The following is a 20,783-nucleotide window of genomic DNA, read 5'->3' as shown; positions in this document are numbered from 1 at the left end:
CTTTATATGTGGGATGCTGCCACAGCATGGCTGACGAGTTGTGTAGGTCTGCACCTGACCCGAACCTGCGAACCCGGGCCACCAAAGTAGAGCACGCTGAACTCAGATACTAGGCCGTGGGACCGGGGCCTAAACTGGTTCTTTTATAGTTACTGTTTTATGTACGAGCAAATTAGACTGGCCATATTTAATACTGCTATTTAATAGTCTTTGGATATTAAAATGAAAAAAACATTTCTCTCTTGAGAAACAAACTTCCACAGTAATTGTTCCCTTCTGTCATACGTATCCATTGCTTCATTAAGTGAAAACATAGCCAACACTGTTTGTACACCAGTGGGGTTGGATGTTTTCAAACTTCTATTTGGTTATGGATTCCTCTCCACACGCACACAAAATTTTATAACCAAGTGTATTAAATATATCATCAGGCCTAAAATCACTTTTTAGGTTATGATAAATCTTTAAGGTGTATTCATCAAGGTTTAGAACATGGAACTAAATTGGCATTTATACTTTTCCCTAATATTTTCTTTAGTTTCTGCCTTCAGATACTGTTTTTATTTTATTTATATTCATAGGTGCATGATTTTTAGTGATCATTTATCACAGACACAATCTACTTGTTCCATTTTTGTAAAAAGAAAAAAAGAGTTATATATGCCTAGGAAAATAAACCTAGAAAACATGTGTTGAGAACATTTGCTAAAAGTCTGTAGTAGCTCCTGAACAAATAAGAGAGAAAAAGACATGTCAAAAATGATCCTTCCTTATTTTTCACTTGCTTAAAAAACTAGATCGCAACATATGCCTTCAAGTTCCCAGAAAGGAATTAATCCTTTCACCTGCTCTCTAACAAGATATATTCCTGTATGGTAGACATGCGGTCTGTTAAATTGTACTGTAAACTGAATGGCCTCCTCCCTTTTCTCACTGTTTAAATAGTCCAAGATTAGGGAATTCTTACAGACCAGAAACTTTTTATAATCCAAACGGCCCAAACATGAGTGAGTTATTGTTTGAAGACTATGGCTTCAACCATCTCTTAGAAACGGGCGAGTTTCACATCTCCACCAGTGGGCGCTCTCTGTGGGGACGGCTTACGTGTCTTTGGCAGTCCCCTCTCAGGGTAAATAGGTGGAAAAATGCAAGTAGGTGTGTTATCTTGGGAGAATAAGTCGGTTTCCTTAGTGAAACTTAGATTGGCAATATTTAATACTGCCAGAGCCTGTTATATGGTTAGACATAAAAAAAGTGAATTATACCTCTAAAAAGTGAAATCTGATACTGAATTTTAGACAACATATAAGAAACTCTATTTCATTTATGTAAGTCTCAAATCTGTTATTTTACTGAGATTAGATTAGACCCTGTGATTCTAAAACTATAAAATTTTATAGCCTCTATCCTTTTCATCTTATGATACGCTTACAGACCTTAGAGTAATGTTTTTTACGTGACCTTAGAATTATATCTTACGCCCACTTTAGGCACAGTGCAGTCCAAAGAGGGACAGTCCAAATGTGTAATCTGACTGTGCACCCAGGGCATGCAGACCCTGGGTGCCCTGCTCTCTCCGTCAGGGTGGCATTGGGAAAGGCGAGGGGCAATGAGATGTCCATCTACGTGGCAGCACCAAATCAGCAGAGCAGGGAGAGAGCGAGATGTGTAGATGGGATGTGACTTTTAAAAAATGCTTCTTTGTCTGTTGAGAAGCTACAGGGATGCTCTTAGTTTGGCTTCCCTAAAAGCAGACCCTGAGGTGAGCATTCAAGTGGAAGTGACTCTTTGGGAAGTGTTTCTAGGAGAGAGAATAGGGGAGTGAGAAGTGGGGTAAGGAGGCCCAGCAACGGTGCAATACCAAGCAGGTCCTGTAGAGGGCAACTGCCTTGTAGGGAAGTTCTGGAGAGGTGTTTCAAAGTGGTCCGAGGGCTGGGGGAAGGATTCTCATGCACATCCGTCACTGGGTAAGGGCTGCCTTCAAGAATGTTAATTCCCACGAGCTTCTGGCGTTCCTTGCTCCGGCAGCCAGAGGGCAGTCTTCTGACAGAGAGACCCAGGTGCTGGCTGTTGGCAGGGAAAACACGGTGGAATCTAGGGTGTACAAAAAGGACAAGATTCAAGGGACTAAGGGTGGAGCACCGACAACGTCTGCCACAGGACCCAAGAAACAATTTGTGTATTGGCGCCGTGAAACTGACAGCCAAAAACATCCCTCTGCAATAAAATCCTCCAAGAGCGCTAGTAAAACTCAATTCTATAAAACGTTTCCATGGCTATAAAATGAAGGATTCCTTCTTTCATGCAGATGGCAAAAATATGTTCTCCCTGAATGGCATAAATTTTATTATATCTTGAAAAGGAGAAGAACCTTTCCCCCGTTCTCAGTTAGGGACCCGAATGATCACAGATGAAGACAAACGAGGGCAAGTTTGAGCTGAAACCCAAACTCAAACACAGATTCATCTTCCGTCAGGGCTCCTGCATTTTCTGCCTGGTAGGAGATGATGTGAGAACAAACGATCAGAAAGACGTTTAAGACCCCTTTGAAGAGATTTCAAGACTAAAATGTTAAGTATGTATCATATCAATATACAAAGCTAACCTCCTCCCCCTGCTCCACAAGAAACTATTAAGAAGCTAAAGAGAACACTAAAAACCCTAAAACACGCTGCCTGATGGGTCCTCCTCCCCAGCTCGTGTGTTCACTTTGACCCTAAATAGAGATATGCTCCGTTTAAAGAGCATGCAAAGCTTTAAGGGATGACGGTGGTAGTGTAATCTCAACATGATTTCTAACGTGTTATTTCCTTCACAGCCTTTTAACATTGTCTTCTGAATTCTAAAAATGCTTTGTGTTCCTTGACAGAAGCTATGGCATATTAGAGTGTGTGCAAGTACGTGTGCGAATGCTCAACATTATCATACACTGTGTTATATGTATGCAATATCTTTATTCCAAAGCCTCAAAGCATTTTATTGAAATGATCTTCTTCATCCTTAGCTAACTTTTTGATATAAAGTTTCACATTTTCAAGATTTATAGAAATTGAAAGGAATTACGTGGCCTATTCCATCACTAAAGAATGTTGTATTAACTATATTAGTGTATACTATACACTGGATGATCACTTATGAGGAAAATGTGCTTGTCTGTTGCTTTTTAATTATTTTTATTTTGGAAATGTTTTTAATTTTTAGTAATAAAAGTTAAATTTTTCTTTTTAAAAAACTTTAGTTACACATGGAATATTCCAGTTAGATGGACTGAAGATAATGTTTCAAGTATTACAATCTACAATAGGTCAGAAACAGGAGGTAAATATCACCCATTGGTTTATTTATTCTTTGGATTAATGTACCACATTAAAGTAAGTGTAAAGAAACAACAACAACAAAGCTGGAACTTATGATGTAAATAATTTATTAATGAGTTCAAATCCTTACCTACAATAATGAGAACTTTTCTACCTTGGGATATGCTTTTTAATGATTTACCATGACTGACATGACAATAAATACCCAGATCCCAAGGAGAAGAGTGACTCACCAAATCACTGGAAGATCAAAGTCTAAGTTTCCTTCCTTCCTTCTTCTCTCCCTCCCTACCTTCTTCTTGTCCTTTTTTTCTTTGTATCAGATAAGTAAGCCATTGAATTTCTTAAAATGTTATGTGACAAGCCTGATTTTATAAATGCTGCCATTAAATTAGACCTATCATTTTTCCAAAGTAGCATGACATTAGAATCTTTAATAACTCCAAATTATCTTTTCTAAGTTGTAAGTTGTCGCCAGTAGCTCAAGGCAGTATCTGTATCTATATCTATCCATCCATCCATCTCCCTAAGTGAATTACTTGGCACTTGCTTGTATTAAAATTCAGCTGTGACTGTTCTGCTCACTGAAATTGACTGGGAACATATTTCTGTATTCTATCCTTTGATTCATCTTTTCCTTTCTTGAAAAATTTTAGAATTCTGTAAAAACCAGGAGACTTCATCACATGTCCTCTCCTCCAGATCACTGAAAAATAATAAATAAGGCAGGTTTTAGCATCTAGCCCAGAAAAATCCTACTTTTTATGCTTTTACCACTGTACTTGTTTTGTGTTTCAAAATCATTTCTTATCATTAAGACAAATGAAACTCTTCCTCACCTCGTCTCCCGAGGACTCCGTTTCAGGATAGCATTTGTCACGGACTTTCATCCCTGGCTCCTTAGGGAGAAAAGTATATCACCTGTCCTTTATTTACGTATGCCTATTTGCTCCTGCAATATTCTAAAATATTAATTAGGTATGATTCCCCCCTGGCAGGTAGATTTTTACCCTAGTTCCAGTAGTTTTTTAGAAAAAAACAGTTTGATTGAGATATAATTCACATACTATGCAATTCACCCATTTAAAGTGTACAATCCAATAGTTTTTATATTCACAGACAAGTGTAGCCACTACCACAGTCAGTTTTAGAGAATTTTAGTCACCTCAAAAAGAAACTCCATACTCTTTAGCTTTCAACGCTCTAGCCTCCCATACCCCCGCCCCTAAGCAACCACTAATCTACTTTCTGTCTGCATAGATGTGCCTATTTTGGACATTTCATATAAATGGAATGATATATGTAATATGTTGTGACTGCCTTCTTTCGCCTAGCACCGTGTTTTCAAGGTTCGTCCATGTCGTAGCGTGCATCAGGAGTTCGTTCCTTTCTATTGTCAAACTATGTTCGCATTTCTTACCCGTTCATCAGTTGATGGGCATTTGGATTGTTCCTCCCTTTTGGCTGTTACAAATAATTCCGCTATGAACATTTGTGTCCAAGTTTTTGTGTAGATCCACTAGGTTCTCTTCACCTTTGGGGTTTCTTACTTTTATTATAATTTCTTTTGTGATTTAATTTTTACTATAAACTGTACCAGCTTTGCTACTGTCAAGGTAAGACCCCATTCTGTTGCTTTTACAGCAGAATTTTCTCCTGGTCATTTATGCTAACAATTACTTTAATTGTTGTGGTCAACAATTCTCCTGAATTCTTCTAGAACTCCCAGATCAATGCCATTTTGTCTTAGTATTCTATATACAATTATGTTGTGTTCGGGTACCAAACTGTATCTTTTGTGATCTTTCTGGCCATTTTCTTACTCATAATCCCATCTACCATAGGGAAATGTGGAAGACAGAAAAAAAAAACACTTTTTAAAATGTGCGCTAGCACTGATAAAAGGCCTAATGAGGCTGGCATTCCATGGGGAGGTTTTCAGTGGATTTGATTTAACTGTTACTGCATATTTTCCCCACTGGTCACCATTGGTTAATTGAGGGTTGGAGGAATGTCTTGGCAGATGCTTGATTTGCTATTTACAAATTTAAAATCACGAATAATTCATCTCCAAGAACACAATTTACCCAGCATTTTCATGGACAGAGGTTTCCACAAAAGTGAATTTTCCAGATAACTAAAGCTTCCTCCAGTGCTTCGTAAGATAAATTTCAGGAGTTAACAATAAATGTTTTGCTTATGTGTACTACGTACTTATTAGACAGACTATTTGAATAATGAATTTAAACCTTAAATAATTAATTCTCTCAAGCAAGTATTTTCTGAGAACTAACGTATATGCCAGATACAGGGGTCGGCATGGAGATGACGCTGAGGAAAGAAAGCACAGTCCTTGCCTTGGGGCGCCCACTGTTCAGCGAGGGTGCAGATGGGTCAGCAGGCACAGGTGATACTGGGTCCTAAGTGCCTGGTGGGGGAATAGCCCAGGGTGCTCACTGGGGAAGCACCAGCCCAGAGTTGGGGGTTCAGGAAAGGGTACTAAAGACAAGGCCATCTGGGCTGAGAGCTGGGGGCTAATGGAAGAGTGTAAATGGTGATAGGACTGATCGAGTGTAGACGGGAATTGTGCCCTGGACGGAGAATGCTAGTATGACAGTGAGAGAGCGGAGGACGCACAGCAGCTCCCTACCCTTCTGTCATGATGCCGACTACACTAGTGACTTGTCTGTCTCTCCCCTCCCCAGAGAATGTTCCTTGAGGAAATGGAGCCTATTGTTCTGTGTGTGTGGTTGTTCCGCACCTCCAGCAGGTACCTAATAATTGTTTATTGAATGAATGAATGGAGAGGCTCTAATGTCTGCAGAGCTTGGATGACAAGCCTTTCTTTATCTGAAACTTCAGAATCATGACTGGTCACTTAGCCAGAAGCAAACTAGACCTCTCTTCCTACTTCAAAGTGCCTGCTCCATTTTTAGGCTCTGCAGTAAGTTCCTGTTTCCTGTTTGGGGACATCTTCGGCTCTCAGCTCAGAGCACAGATGACGAGCACGTCCTGAGTGTACTGAATGGACAGTCAGCTCAGGTTACCAGCCCTGCCTCCCTCCTCTTGGTTTCTTTGATGATTCATCTGTTAGAAATTTCCCAGCCCGTGGTGGGACTTCTCCCAAGCTCTTTTATTTACATTGTGTTGTACATGATATTTTTTAACATTAAAGAAATTAAACATGTTATTTATAACGAAAGAAGAGGACCTCTATCACAGAAGCTTCTCTGACTATTCTAGCTTATGCTGAATGGTCTCTCCTCTCACCTATAGAGGTCTACAGTATATTTTATGCAGTCGGTTTCATCCATCCTTATTCCTATTATTATTACTCTATATTTTAAACAGCATTAGTGTTATTTAGGGTTCATATGCTCTGGCTTTTCTTCTCTTCTTGAAGCAAGTAAGCTCCTTGAAGATAGAAACTACACATCATACTCCTTGTCCCCTGCCCACCCTTTTCCCAACACGATGGGACACATCTTAAGACTTACTAGAGTTTAGTGCGTCCTTGCTTAATGAAGGCTTGTTTGCCCCCAGACTGCTGTGCATTTAGGGGCTGCCTGTGTATACTTTAGTTCTGCTTCTATCTTCAGTATCAGCTATTATTTTGGCTATTGTCAGTGCACGTACATTTAGTAGCAGACCAGCTCCTTGCTTTTAATCTGATGCTTTCTAACATTTAGAAGAATTGAAGATTATCACTTGGTATCAGATAACCAATATTGCTAAAACATACTATTTTAGGACAGGCATTCCTGGACATGGAGGGTCTAGGGCGTAGGAGATGGTATGACTGTTTTCATAACTCTTTCAGATGTGAGGATGCATTCTGGATGGTTTAGATAGCCGAATTCTGACTGTTATATAAACAGGATAGTATTAAAATTTAATAGTAGTTATATTTAAATATTTCATATCAAAATAGTGATGGACATATATATTTTTTAATTTAATAACAAAGAGAGAGACTTTCTTCATTCTTTCATGATGAGCCTCATGGAACACTTGAACTTTGATTGGATCATTATGGACTCAGTTTTGCAGGTTCAGAAGCTCAGTTTCATCAGTTCAGACCTGGTCAACCAAGCTTGACAGATTTACTCACATAAATCAAACATATAAGAAGGCTAATTTGTTAATTTACACAAATAAAAATACACTGGCCTAGGTGAACCAGAATACTCATGTCAGGTAATTAGGTTCTCTCTTCCCAGGAAGAAAGTTTACTTAATAAGAATAAAGAGAGAGTTAAGGTAGATTGATTGTTTTAGAGATGTCATCAAGCTGTGATAGCCTTACATGCTGCATTAACCAGGCGAGTCTAATTATTGCATTTAGAGGCTATCAGTAATGGCTCCATACAATAAAAATTTCTTGTTCATGCAACAGTCCAATGGAAATGTTCTTGACCTGCCGTCTCTCCTATATGGCTCTCCCCAAAATATGACTTAGAAGCCCTGTCTTCTTTCTTCTTATGGCTCCACCACCCCCTGGGTCTTGGACTCCCTTGCTGGATCTTTTGCATCTGGCCAGAAGACAGAGGAAGATAATGGAGGGAGCAGGCCTAGAAGTGCATCTGTTACTTCTGCCCACATTTTTGGCCAGTTTTCAATCACATCTTGCCACCTAACTGCAAGGGAGGCTGATAAACACAGGGTAGCTGTGAGCCCAGGAGGAAAAGGGAACAGTGCAGTGAATAACTAACAAGTTTCTGCCACACACATTGTTCTCTAGAGGAGCAAATCTGTCAAAAGATCTGGAACACATGTACCGGCTCAGCTGGGCACCTGCTTCCCTGGGCAGACTGGAGACACGCTGACAGAGCTTCACTACCCAGGGCTCCTCTGCAGTTGTTTCTAATCCCCAAAACTATCACCGGTGATAATCCTACATCATGATAGTCAGGCTGCATTTTTGCAGATTCCTGTTTATTATATATTACATATTAATAGTACCTCTTTCTTTCCAGGGAGACTCTGCAGGCTAAGCTGAGATTTAGGAGGGACTCTAATTATTACTAATACAATCACTAATACTTTCTTGAATAAGGGCTTTGTTGAAAACACTACCACAAATGGATAACCAATTCATTTTACAAAGGATCATGTTAGTCTTAGTTTCATAGACTGAAATTTTCTTCCTTGACACCAAATCCTGATCGTGCATCCTACTTGAAATGTTTAGCTCTCCAAGTATAATTTGTGTGTCATTAGTCAAAAAGTACTACCCTTATATCTTTCAGCTATTTTACTATGAAGTGATGAACGAAATTTACTAAGATATAAAGTGTCATTTTATACTGAAAAATAATTTGCATAAGGATTAATGCAACAAACGTTTATATCACCAAAGAAAAATGTTTCTTTCTCTAGGAATTGTAGACTCTTACAAGCTGTCTAGTTGTCTAAAGTTAGTCATAATTATTTCTATAAAATAGTACATTAAAGAACTGTTATGAGTGCTCTGTTACTGAAATCTACTTGGGTTGAAATTAAATAGTCTCTGGATGAAATTTCAAAAAAGTAATTATCAGTCTTGTCTACCATCTAGACAAATGATAGAAGGAAAAAATAAGAATTTTCTAGAAAAAGCATCCACCCAGAAATAATTCACTTGACACTTTTATGCATAAAACTAACAAGAAACAGAACAAATCAATTTATAAATTGAGGGATAAAGTATTACGTGGCTATTAAATTTCCATTTTCATATATATAAAACAAAATTGCAGGCTGTTTGCAATATAGTTTTAAATGAAAAGGGTTGCTAACCATAAAAACAGTAAGGCTGCATTCTGTGTCTTGTGTGTTCTATGTGCATGTACACGGAAGATGCACAGACACAGAAGATAAAAACATAACGTTAACTGGTGGTGGGCAATTTTTATACTCTTCATTATACTTTTTTTGTGTTTTCCAAATACTTATTTGGAACTATAAACAACAATATGACTGCTATAATCAGAAAAAAGTTAATAGTGCATGGAGAAACAGAAGGAAACGTACACCCTTCCTTCCCTGCGCCATCTAGGAGAGGCATCGGTATTTATAGTTCTGCTTACTTCATTATGTAAGTAAACGACCCAACAGTATTTCACTTTGACAACTGTTCTGAAAGTAGCATGAACTTGGAAAGTCCATAACTACTGACTTCCTGGATCTCAGCTTCCTCATCTATAAAGTGAGAAAAATCACAGTAACTCTAGACAGGCTTAACTAGGTATATATAAAGCATACTAAAATACTGCAGCATTTAGATGGATTGCCAGGAACTTCTCAATGTTATTTATATTTGCTTCACTATTTATAGAACTGGCAGCATATCCCCTTTCATAATAATGGGGATAGCTACCATCTGCTGGACACATAAGTATGTGACCAACACTTTACCTATGTTATCTTATTTAATCTTCACAACAGCCCTGTGAGAGATTTTTATCCCTATTTCCCTCATGGAGAACTGGGACACAGAGAGGTCAAGTGATTTGGCCAAGATCACACAGCTAGTAAGTCACAGAACAAGGATTTCATCCTGGATCTGTCAGACTCAAAAGTTCATGCTCTTTCGCCTGTAACATATGGCTCTGTGCGTAGCAAGAGGCTCTCCTCCTGATACAAACATTCGAAGTGTACGGTTGCCAAAAGATTAGCTTCCTTTCAACAACTTATCCATGGGAGAATGACAAAGAATGATAAATACTACATGAGTGAGGCAAAGGTTTATAATTTGTCAAGTACCTACTCTGAAAGTTCCTAAGGAAACTTATTGTCTCGTTGAAGAGCTTACTCATATATTATGAAAAACTACTGTGTTCTGGATATCTTCCAAACCTTGCAAACACTTCCAAAATTTAAATCATCTTTCCTCCCAAACTGACTCATCTTCCTCTATTCTCTGGTGGCAACACCATTGCTCATCCAATCATGCAAGCCGTTTCCCTCCTCTTACACTCCGAGTCGGTCAGAAACCCGATTGTATTGACCTTACCTGTGATGGGTCTCTTGACTACCTCACCTCTTTTCTCTTTTCATCCTCTCCACATTAGTGTAAGCCCTCATTCTCTCTTGCCCTAGATTATTACAGTGGACTCTAGAATCTCCTTCCAATATATCCCCCGCACCACTCATCAAAATTATCTTTCTGGAAAACAGATTTGAGCATGTTGTTTCCCTGCTTAAAAATCTTCTCTATCTTACCATCTCTCAGAAATTGGATGCCTTAACATGCATATATGACTCTTCACACTGAAGCTCCAGCCCTATTTCCAGCCTCATCTTCGATTTTCCAATATCACAGTCTACATTGTCACTACATTAAACTGTTTGAAATTCCTCAAATATACTGAGTATTCCCACACCATCATCTAAATTGTATACTGTCATGTGTTGCTTAACAATGGAGATAGGTTCTGAGAAATGCATCGTTAGGCAATTTCATCATTGTGCAAACATCACAGAGTGTACTTATACAAACCTAGGTGGTATAGCCTACTACACACCTAGGCTATATGGTACTAATCTTATGGGACTGCTGTCACATAGGCGTTTCATCGCTGACCGGCATACAACTATATTGTCCACGCAAACAAGAGTATATGAATTAAAAAGCATAGGAAGAATGGGGCCAGCTTGATGACGTAGCAGTTAGGTTCGTGCCCTCCGCTTTGGTGGCCTGGGGTTCACTGCTTCTGATCCCAGGCGCAGACCTACACACCACTTAGCAAGCCATGCTGTGGCAGGCATCCCACATATAAAATCGAGGAAGGTGGGCACGGATGTTAGCTCAGGGCCAATCTTCCTCAAAATAAATTAATTAACTAAAAGTATAGGAATAACGTTCACAAACACTGGTCATGTCAGAGAATGGCTATTATTTTAAGTGAGCATTTTTTACCTAAAACTTAAATCTCTGTTCCTTTAATGCTGAGCTTCCAAAATCTAGATACTAGAGCCCTATGTAAAAACTGGATGCTACGTTAGAAAGTTAATGTGGTAAACCCATTGATGAAAAAGCATTGATATAATCAGTCGAAATAGGGCAGTGGAAGACTTTACAAAGATAAATAAAATTGGGAGAGCGAGTATGAAATAGATTATACCATCAAGAACGCTGCGTTTGGACTTCAGCTCTATGGGAAGCCCTCGGCATTTTAAAAGCATTGCTGATTCTCAAATCATTGTTTTGCTTAGCAATACCCATTTCCATCAATTCGAATGTTGGTTTTAATGAAGTATTCCTTTAAGCGTTGACCCTTCTGTCCCCTCCCCAGGCCGCAGGGAATAGTCTTTGTGGAATTAATCCATCATGAATAGAACAGTGTGGACTACCCCCAGGAGGCGGGGACTTCTGTCTTTACGTGTTGTTTTCTTTTGTTGAAGGATTGACAAGCACAGAGTTATTTTACCCATTTGGCAAGCTTCTGCCAGTAAGAAGTATAAGTCACAAATTACAGGATGCTTATTTACATTCCTTATTTCTTTTTCAGCTCATGCACTACAGTGACATTCTAAAGTTGGGCAACTAAATAAGAATTAGGCTTTGGGGCTTTGGATCCAAATCAACCTTGACTCCTTGAGCTAATATTTCTTTTCCTTTCTTTTCTTTTTACCCTCTGGGTCTAATTTCTCTGTGTTTACAGTATATGCAAACATGTTTCTCATTAGTGTCTATTTACTACCACAGGAATCACTTTGGATTCTTCTAATCCTAGTGGAAATGGCTTTCTCAAAATAAACCCAGATCATATTGGGTTTTATCGTGTAAATTATGAAGTACCAACTTGGGACTGGATAGCTACCAATCTTTCCCTCAACCACGAGGTAAGAGAGGCAATGGTTGTGAATTGTTTTATTTTTGTTCTAAGAACAGCATCTTAATGATATTAATTTTTTCAACATGCTTTAAGAATCACATTTCATACCTTTTTCTTCCTCTTCCCAGGGCTTTTCTTCTGCTGATCGTGCAAGTTTTATTGATGATGCTTTTGCTTTGGCAAGGTGGGTTTCAGAATGAGACTAGATCATTTAAAATACAGTGGATTTTGTCATAAATCTTTTTTGAATGAATTACCACAAAATTTGTTAATTAATTTTGGTTTAAAATATTCAAAGCTTCTATTTATAACATTATTGTTTTCCTTAACTCTCTTTTTAAAGATTTTATTTCTTTTTTATTTTTCCTTCTCCCCAAAGCCCCCCAGTACATAGTTGTATACTTTAGTTGTGGGTCCTTCTAGTTGCGGCATGTGGGATGCCACCTCAGCATGGCCTGATGAGCGGTGCCATGTCTGCGTCCAGGATCCGACCTGGCGAAACCCTGGGCCACCAAAGCGGAGTGAGTGAACTTAACCACTCGGCCATGGGGCTGGCCCCCTCCATAACTCTTTTTTTAAAGTTCATATGAGCCTCAAAACCAAAACACTGATATTAGCCCTTAACGTACAAAAACTCACCTACCCTATTGACTTTGAGTAGTGTTTGTAGGTATCAGAGGCCTTGGGCTGATTAGCAGTGACATTTGCAAATGCCCAAAAGTACACCTTCATCATCTGATTTAATAAAAAGAAAAACAATGTGTTTCATTAACTCAGTTCTGTGAGCCCAAGCCCATTGTAAGATTTTTATGGCTAGAGTTATCAAATCTTGTTTGGGTCTTTGGGGTAAGAAGAATGACACGTGGTGCTCTAGAACTGATCAGAATTAAGGTACCATTTAGGAAATTTCACTTTTCTTTCTTCTCATGGCCTGAAGGTAACGTACACTTAGAAGAAACGATCAACGTAGATTGGGGGCATGGAGGAGGAGCCACAGTACCACTGAGGCGTTGTTTTCAGGTAGCCTAACATCGCTGATTCAATAGGTGTTTGTTGGATCTGGCCCCTTGGTAGGACTGGGGGCTGACTTGTCTCGCTGGCTTTGTAGTCCCTCATCCTAGGTACAAGCAGTGCACAGAGAATGAGGTGCTGCTTTCTCAGGATGCCTCCAGTGGCCCCTTTGTCTGAGTTGGGTGCGCCTCTATGCGCTTCTGTATTTCCTCGCAGTATTATGTTGTCATTACTTACTAACTGACCACCTCACGCACCCAACTGTAAGTTTCATGCAGGTCGGCATGCAGCTCATGCCTAATCGTTGTATCCCCAGTTCCGGGCTGTGCCTGGCCATGGCAGGTGCTCATTGAATAGGAGCTGACTACCTGGCTGGAGGGACAGTGTATCAGCCCTAAAGGCGTGGGAGATCTATTGCACACAGACTTCCTAGAGAGTGTACTGGAAGTCAGAAAACCTTCTTGACATTTTTTAATGGGTATTTATAGGGTTAAAAACCCTATAAAAAACCTTGGGTCCAGCGTGGTGGCATAGTGGTTAAGTTTGCACTCTCCACTTCCGTGGCCTGGGGTTCACAGGTTCAGATCCTGAGTGGGACCAAATACTGGTCATAAGCCATGCTGTGGCAGCATCCCACACATAAAATAGAGGAAGATGGGCACAGATGCTAGCTCAGCGACAATCTTCCTCAAGCAAAATGGGGGAAGATTGACAACAGATGTTAGCTCGGGGCCAATCTTCCTCACAAAAAAACAAAAACAAAACAAAAACAGGCTCTCAAACCAGATTAAAGTCTTGGTTCTGTATAACCTTGTGTAAGCTTCTTAACCTCTCTCTGGCTCAATTTCCTTATTAGTAGAACAGAGGTGACCTTGTAAGACTCTTGTGCAATAAAGGAGATAACGCACATATAGCACCCAAAACATTGTCTAGCCTGTAGCGAGCACTCAACAAATTGTATTACTTCATCAAAATGCATCCACCATTGATTAGTAGCAACAAAGGAGCGTTAAGAAAAGCTCTTCTGAATTTGTCATCTAGGTCCCCTTTGTAGGTCATAGACAGTATGATTCCCTTTAGCGAATCCTCAAGTTTAATCTCCTGGATATGTAACAGACTAACCATTTTCATTGTATTACAGTCTGTCAGTCACTCATTTAATAAATATTTATTGAGCACCTACTCTGTACCAGGCAGTGTGTAGACCTGGGAAATTAAGTGGTGAAAGAAGATGATCAATATTTTAAAACATAGTACAACCATTTAGAATTTTGGGGGGGAAGACCCTCCTGTGAATGCATCATGACCTTTCCCAAAGCTTAGCATCTTGGCTGTTAGAAATTACACAGAACTGTAATATCTTTATGGTTTAATCACCATCACAATACAATGCAGACGGTTCTTTTTGCTTTAAGAAGCAAGAATCTCCTGAACAGCTCTCTCTGAGGGACTGTGTAAAAGCAGATAACTCACACAATCGAAAGACCTTCTCGCATTTGCTGAGCTCCTTGGCCACAGCCCTATGAAATTATGAAGAGCTGTGGAAAGGAAGAAAGCGAAACAAATGTGAAAACCAAAAGGACATGTACAATCACAGTACAGCAGATCTGGAAAATACCAGAGCTATCCCCTGAGCGTTGAGTTATCACCCAATTCCCGTCTGCAGCAGGAGGAAAACGGGACCCTAGGGGACCGGACTGCAGCGTGCAGGTCAGAGCCAGGTCCTGACCACTCTGAAACCTTACGGGGAAAAAGGGAGTAATGTGTCTTGAAATGGGTGCTTGTAGTAGGATTAGAATTCACACAGTTCCACTCAGGTGTTCAGAAAGAAATGTCTCTATTATGTCTAATTAGAAGGACTAAAAGGGCACATCTAAAAATAACTGTATTCTCGACTCCCCTGACCCAGATATGAAGACTTAGTACTCTTACTGCGCCAGAGGGAATACCCAGATAAGGAGAAAATACTGGAGTGAATACCTCAGACAAGGAGTAAAAATTCACCCAGGCACTTGAGTCTCCCAAGTGGTCTCAGGTCCATTACATGCCCAGCCCAGTAAAACCATCCAGGTTTCCACCCTCATTGGAAGTTTCTCCCGGCCCCTACTCAGGCGGCTTCAGGCCGGCTGCCTGCAGAGGGAACAGGTGCTGTTTCCTCTCCACTTCCCTGCGGGGAGCTCCCATGTCTCTGGTTCCTCCAGCGTGAAGGCAAGGAGAGCAGGCAGGAGAGGAGGTGAGGGGAAGAAAGAGCCTGATGTGCTGTCCACTTCCAGTCCTCTCCGAACTTCGTAGATGTCTAACACTGACTCTTCCCTGTGTGGTGTTTCCATGGGATTTTTGACACCCATGTCCATCCCATTGCCGAGAGTCTTTCTCTTGCAGCTCCCTTGAGGTGGGCAAGTGAAATCCTCTGACCCACTTCTGGTCCACAGGAAGTATTTGTGTATCCTTTGCTCCGGGATGGGCCACCCCATGCAGTCCCATCTCTTCACTCTGAGGCCAGAGCACTCACCAACCATGGTCTCTCATTCTTTAGATTTCTCGGGGTATCAGACACCAGGCCAGTATGCCCCCAAACTCCAGGATACACAGGTAGATCTCTTCAGGTGATCCCATTAAAGCCCCTTTTCCTAGTCTTAATGTGAGGGGAAAAGCCTCTGCAGCCCTGCCGTCCCCTGTGAGGGGAGAGCATTCACAGTGCTCTCCGAAAACCCTCTCTGAACCGTCTCTCTCCCCTCAGCATCTGCAACCCCTGCCATAGGCTGGAGGTGTGTTATCAGCTAAGGCTCACCAAAACCCGTTCCTGACCATGTTGGCCCCAATTTGGTGGGCCTGCATCTTACTTTAGAGTGGAGGCCAAGGGGCCTGGTATGGGGGTCTCACCAAAACTGAGACAGAAAGAATCCTTTTTTGTCTACCTGTTATGGCAGGTTTTTTCCTTTTCAATAGCTTATATTGAGCTCTGCAGCCCACTGTGTGCTAAAGCCAGAAGAGGGGTGGGGAATAGCATAAGGGAAAGCAGAATGTGCAGCCCAGCAGGCCCAGGGTGGGGGCAGGAGTCCCTGGGGGAGGGAAGAATGGCACCTAAGCTGCCCTGTCTTTTTGCTCCATCCTCTCACCTTCCGGTGCTGTATCAGACAATGTTCCACTGCTATTCGTAGGGTTTTCATGGCCAATTTTTGGGCAAGCAAGTGGCCGTGTCCAAACCCTGGCTGTGGCAGGGACAGTGCCGATATTAACCACCAGAGCACCAGGGCTGGCTTCAAGGAGCATTGGCTCCAATGATATCCAAGGTGAGGACCAGGCTAGCAAATAAAGGCCACCAAGTGAACCTCAGCCCCGTCACAACTACAGACCTCTGGGTACACCAGGTCTACCACTGTATAGGGGTTTGCAGAGGTGACCAGAACACAACACAGGACTGGATAAGGAACTTTTCCCACCCTCTCGCGGACTGCCCCGTAAAAGAAGGGAGAAGTAGGGGAAGGGAGAGAGACGCCAAAAGGGCTCTAGTTGAGCAAAGAGACTGTCATAAGCCAGAATTCGGAATTTAATTGGCAAGTTAACATTGAGAGACCAAACACATGGGAACTTTCCAGAACTCTTCGTACCATCTAAAGGCTTTGCTGAAGAATGCGAGCACACGGGGTCAGTTCCATCCACCTAGCACCTCTCTCGGATGTCCTACTGTCCCCCTCAAGACCCAAGTTTGATGAGACGCTGTGCATCGCTCTCTAAGAAGGACAATGTAGTCTTTCCAGATCACACCCAGATGCAGAAACAAACCTTTTGTTACAAGATTCCCCGACCTCCTGGTGCCTTAGCCAAGACAGGAGAGCAAGAATTCCCTCATAGGACCTCTGTCCTCTTCTTCTCCCTCGAGTTTGGTGGCAACTTTCTTGACGTTGTAGCCTCCATCCTCTCTACACGATTGATTATAAGAAAATTCTATAATTTAAGTCCCTTGGGCTTGGCTCTTATTATATAAATGGAAGATTTTTGAGTGAGGAAAATCCTCAACCGCGTCTGGCTTTCAGAACTGCTTTTTGTCTATGGACTTAACAAATGGAGTTTGAGACTCAGTTGAGTAAGAATGCTGTCTTGGGTTGGGTTTCCTAGAAGCAGAGTCTGAAATGGGGCTTCTTGTACTGTGGTTTTTGAGAGAGTACTCTCTTGAAATAGAGGGTGTGAGAAGCAGGATGGGCCTGGGGAAAAGGCTGAGCAACCACATAGTCTCGGCTGGAGTCTAGCTTTGCCAGATTCCACTGGGAAGCCACGAATTGTATCACAGAGTGGGTCCAACTTGAGGGAAGCAGGCTGGTCTGTTGCATTCTTGAATCAGACAATTAATGGCCGGGGGAGGGGTTGCATAACCTCTTAGGCAAGTTGAATGTGTTTGACCAAGGGCTGCTCTCTGAAGAAGGTGGCAGCTAGGAGTCAACACAGCACTTGTAAGGAGATCTGGGAAGGGCATCCTTGATGTCTTTGTTCTAAAAACCAGTTCTTCACATATGGTCCCAGCAGTATCAATGGTGCCTCGGAACTTGTGAGAAATGCAAATTCTTAGGTCCTACTCTAGACCTGCTGAATCAGAAACTCTAGGAGTGGGGTCCCAGAGTGTGTGATTTAACAAGCTGTCCAGGTGTTGCTAATATATGCTCAAATTTGAGAATCATGGTTCTGAATGATACCTACCACTGGTTCAGTGGGTGGGAGGTTCAGACTAACATGATTTGTGGCAATTGAAAAGTACATCTGCTTAATTCTCAAAATATGATTCCTATAATATTACCAGCAAAAATTCACTCCTGGTCCTGTGTTCTGACCATATTACTCAGACTTAAAGAAAATAAGTGGTAGCAAAATAGAACTACTGCATAGCTATCAACCGTGTTGGAAAAACAAGGCACTAGGACATGATATTGAGTTTTCAACATTTGAATATATAGTAGTATTTCATCAAGGCCTCTAACCATTGAATCCTCGATTCACTCCGTATTTCTACTTATGCTACCCAATTGGCCAGTTCTTCTGGCACTTCTAACTAAGACCCACTCCTTCTAGTGTTCTCACCTACCAAAAATGTGCAGCCCACTTGGTTGCTGACTAAATTATCTGTCATTCTTCCCGAATTTTCATTAGCCTCTTTGTTAACTTGATCCTCAGAGCAACAACTATTCTTCATGCGCATTCTAAGAAAATACGGACTGGACAGAGTTGTTGCTTTATCCACCTGGGAAAACGGAGAATCATTAAAATGAGAAAATTCTCTAGTTTCAGACGTCAACACAAAATTCTGCAATTTTTACTTAGCAAACAAACATTCTCAACAAAACACTCCATTTCTCAATATTATTTATACTCTTATTAAGGGAGACTGAATGCTCCAAAATATAAATCCTTCTAAATGCGATCAGGAACTGAGAAAATAGGAGAAATCAGCTCTTTGAACTGAAAACAAACTCTGCACCGTATCTCATTAGTGCAAATCATATGATGCCAAAGGGTTTTATTCTTATCTATCTCTCCAACACTAGTCACCCTCTAGTCAAACTCTTAGGGGAGAAGTCAAGATGTAATTAAACTATTCTTCACTCACAAAGTGACCTCAAACATAATAGCACTCAATGCATCAGTATTACTAATCCAATAATTTAAAATTTATTTTCTAATTTAAACTTTTAAAATGTAATGTGGAAAGACAGGATTCCTGTCTAAGATTCTTTCCAAAATCTAGGCTAAAATTTGAAGCATAACAGATTTCTGAAATATTATTTCAAAAAGTTCTGGAATCCCTCCTAAGGGGGAAGAATTGTGTTCTTTAAACTTTGAAATGTCAATAGCAACTTCAAATTTTCTGAAGGAACAAAAGCCATTTTTATTTATTAATATTGTTGGGAAATGTACAAATAAGGAAATGTTTTAATGGGAAATATAAGTTCAATGAGATGTTTTAAGCATTCGTGAGTCATGAGTACTGTTGTGCACCTTTCCTCTTCATATCAAATATAAATAATTTCAATAAGATATACTTATAATGGTGCACTTTTATGTTATAATCAGCTTGTGAACCTAAAATTTAAAAGTTTTTATTAATCAATATTTAACATGTAGCTAAATGGCTTTTGTTTTATCTGCAATTTTGCCACAGCGATTTTTCAAATGTACATCTTAATGTTCTGTCTTCCCCTTTACTATTGAATGGATGGAATCACATCGTTGTGAACAAATTACTTTGATTGGCCCTCAACAGTAAATGCATTTTCTTAATTGTTTAATAGAAGGATTCTCATTAACATCGAATTCTATGATCTCCATATTAGTGCTTTCAGTCAAATGGAAACTAGTCTATGGTTTTTAATCAACTGTGGGTGTTTTTTTCTTTTTTAGAGCTCAACTTCTAGACTATAAAGTGGCTCTGAACTTGACCAGATATCTCAAAATGGAACAGGACTATTTACCATGGCAGAGAGTCATTTCAGCTATAACCTATATCATCAGCATGTTTGAAGATGATAACGAAGTATACCCTTTGATTGAGGTGATGTTGATGCTATGTCCTCTGAAAGCAAATGTTCAGCCATTAGCAGATTAGGAAGATTTCTGAGAGAAGGAGTTCCTGGGAGATGCAAAAGCATCTGTGCCTGCCAAGAGAAATCGAAACAAAGCACAATGACTTGACTAGTCAAAGCAAAGGAATGCTATCTATTTTTTTTTCAACTTCAAATGTATCAGTATTTCTGGTTCAGTATACCACTTAAAGGTAAATTTAGTGTTAGAATATGATAATTAATATTTATTACAAATAGACAGCATTTTAAACTATAGGTACTAACAAATCCTATTTTTAATGAATTTGCCTATGTTAACACAAGTTTCTTCTTACCAAAATGTATTTCCTTGTTCTTTCTGCTGTTATTTCCATGTTGAGATTTTATTATAAGATAGTCATTCTAAATACTTTATTTTGTGATTTCTATAGCACTTTGCAGGTCACTTGTAATTTTAAACAAATTCTGGATTCAAATCTCTATCTCTTCCACTTACTAAGTCAAAGAACTTAGACAAATGATTTAATATTTGTGAGTCTTAATTTCCTTTGTACAGTAGGAACGTCAGCACTTGGCTGTCTGTGGTAATGAGACATGAGGATCATTTAATATAAACATCCTTTGTAAATCCTCAGGCAATATACAAGTATTAGTTATCGTTAGTATTATTTCATCAAATCTGAGCAATCTTCTTAGTGCAGTATGTCAGATGTTACTCTATTTATTACAGATGTTAAGTCAGAAGTGGAGGTTAAAAGAGGCTCACCCAAAGTTTTATAAGACATTAGAGAATGATCCAGTATGTCCTTATTTTCAGGACTAAAGCAAAATTGCAATGTGATAAGAACTGAACACATCACTTTCCTAAGCACAGGCTCCAGACTCTCTGAACTAATAGGAAAAAAGATTGCAACAGGGGCTGTAGATTATAATAAATGGGAGGTGGTTGATAAATAGTAAATATCACTCATTGTATACGGTGCTTTTATTTCAGGACTACTTCCAAGGTCAAGTGAAGCCCCTTGCCGATTCTCTGGGATGGACTGACACTGGAGACCACGTCACAAAGTTATTTCCTACCTTTTT

The 20,783-nt window shown here is 40.1% G+C and overlaps 2 protein-coding genes across 2 annotated transcripts in view; one reads left to right on the top strand and one right to left on the bottom strand.

Annotated features, from left to right (window-relative positions):
• The window catches only part of ENPEP (glutamyl aminopeptidase), a 74,584-nt gene that overhangs the window by 42,079 nt on the left and 11,722 nt on the right, over positions 1-20,783 (top strand). The window contains exons 11-15 of the mRNA XM_008516585.2: positions 3,239-3,318; positions 12,006-12,142; positions 12,264-12,319; positions 19,537-19,687; positions 20,692-20,765. Of these exons, the coding sequence (XP_008514807.1) occupies positions 3,239-3,318; positions 12,006-12,142; positions 12,264-12,319; positions 19,537-19,687; positions 20,692-20,765 (498 nt within the window). The remainder of the gene's footprint in view (positions 1-3,238; positions 3,319-12,005; positions 12,143-12,263; positions 12,320-19,536; positions 19,688-20,691; positions 20,766-20,783) is intronic.
• Positions 1,862-20,783, bottom strand: part of LOC139081875 (ribosomal large subunit pseudouridine synthase B-like) — a 74,524-nt gene continuing 55,602 nt past the window's right edge. Inside the window, exon 4 of the mRNA XM_070609413.1 lies at positions 1,862-2,094. The gene's annotated coding sequence lies outside the window, so the exon portion shown is untranslated. The remainder of the gene's footprint in view (positions 2,095-20,783) is intronic.

The sequence above is a fragment of the Equus przewalskii genome, chromosome 2 (genome assembly GCF_037783145.1).
Source record: "Equus przewalskii isolate Varuska chromosome 2, EquPr2, whole genome shotgun sequence".
In the NCBI taxonomy this organism is placed as follows: domain Eukaryota; kingdom Metazoa; phylum Chordata; class Mammalia; order Perissodactyla; family Equidae; genus Equus; species Equus przewalskii.
The sequence above is the reverse complement of the archived record's forward strand: the minus strand, read 5'-3'. Positions and strand labels throughout refer to the sequence as shown.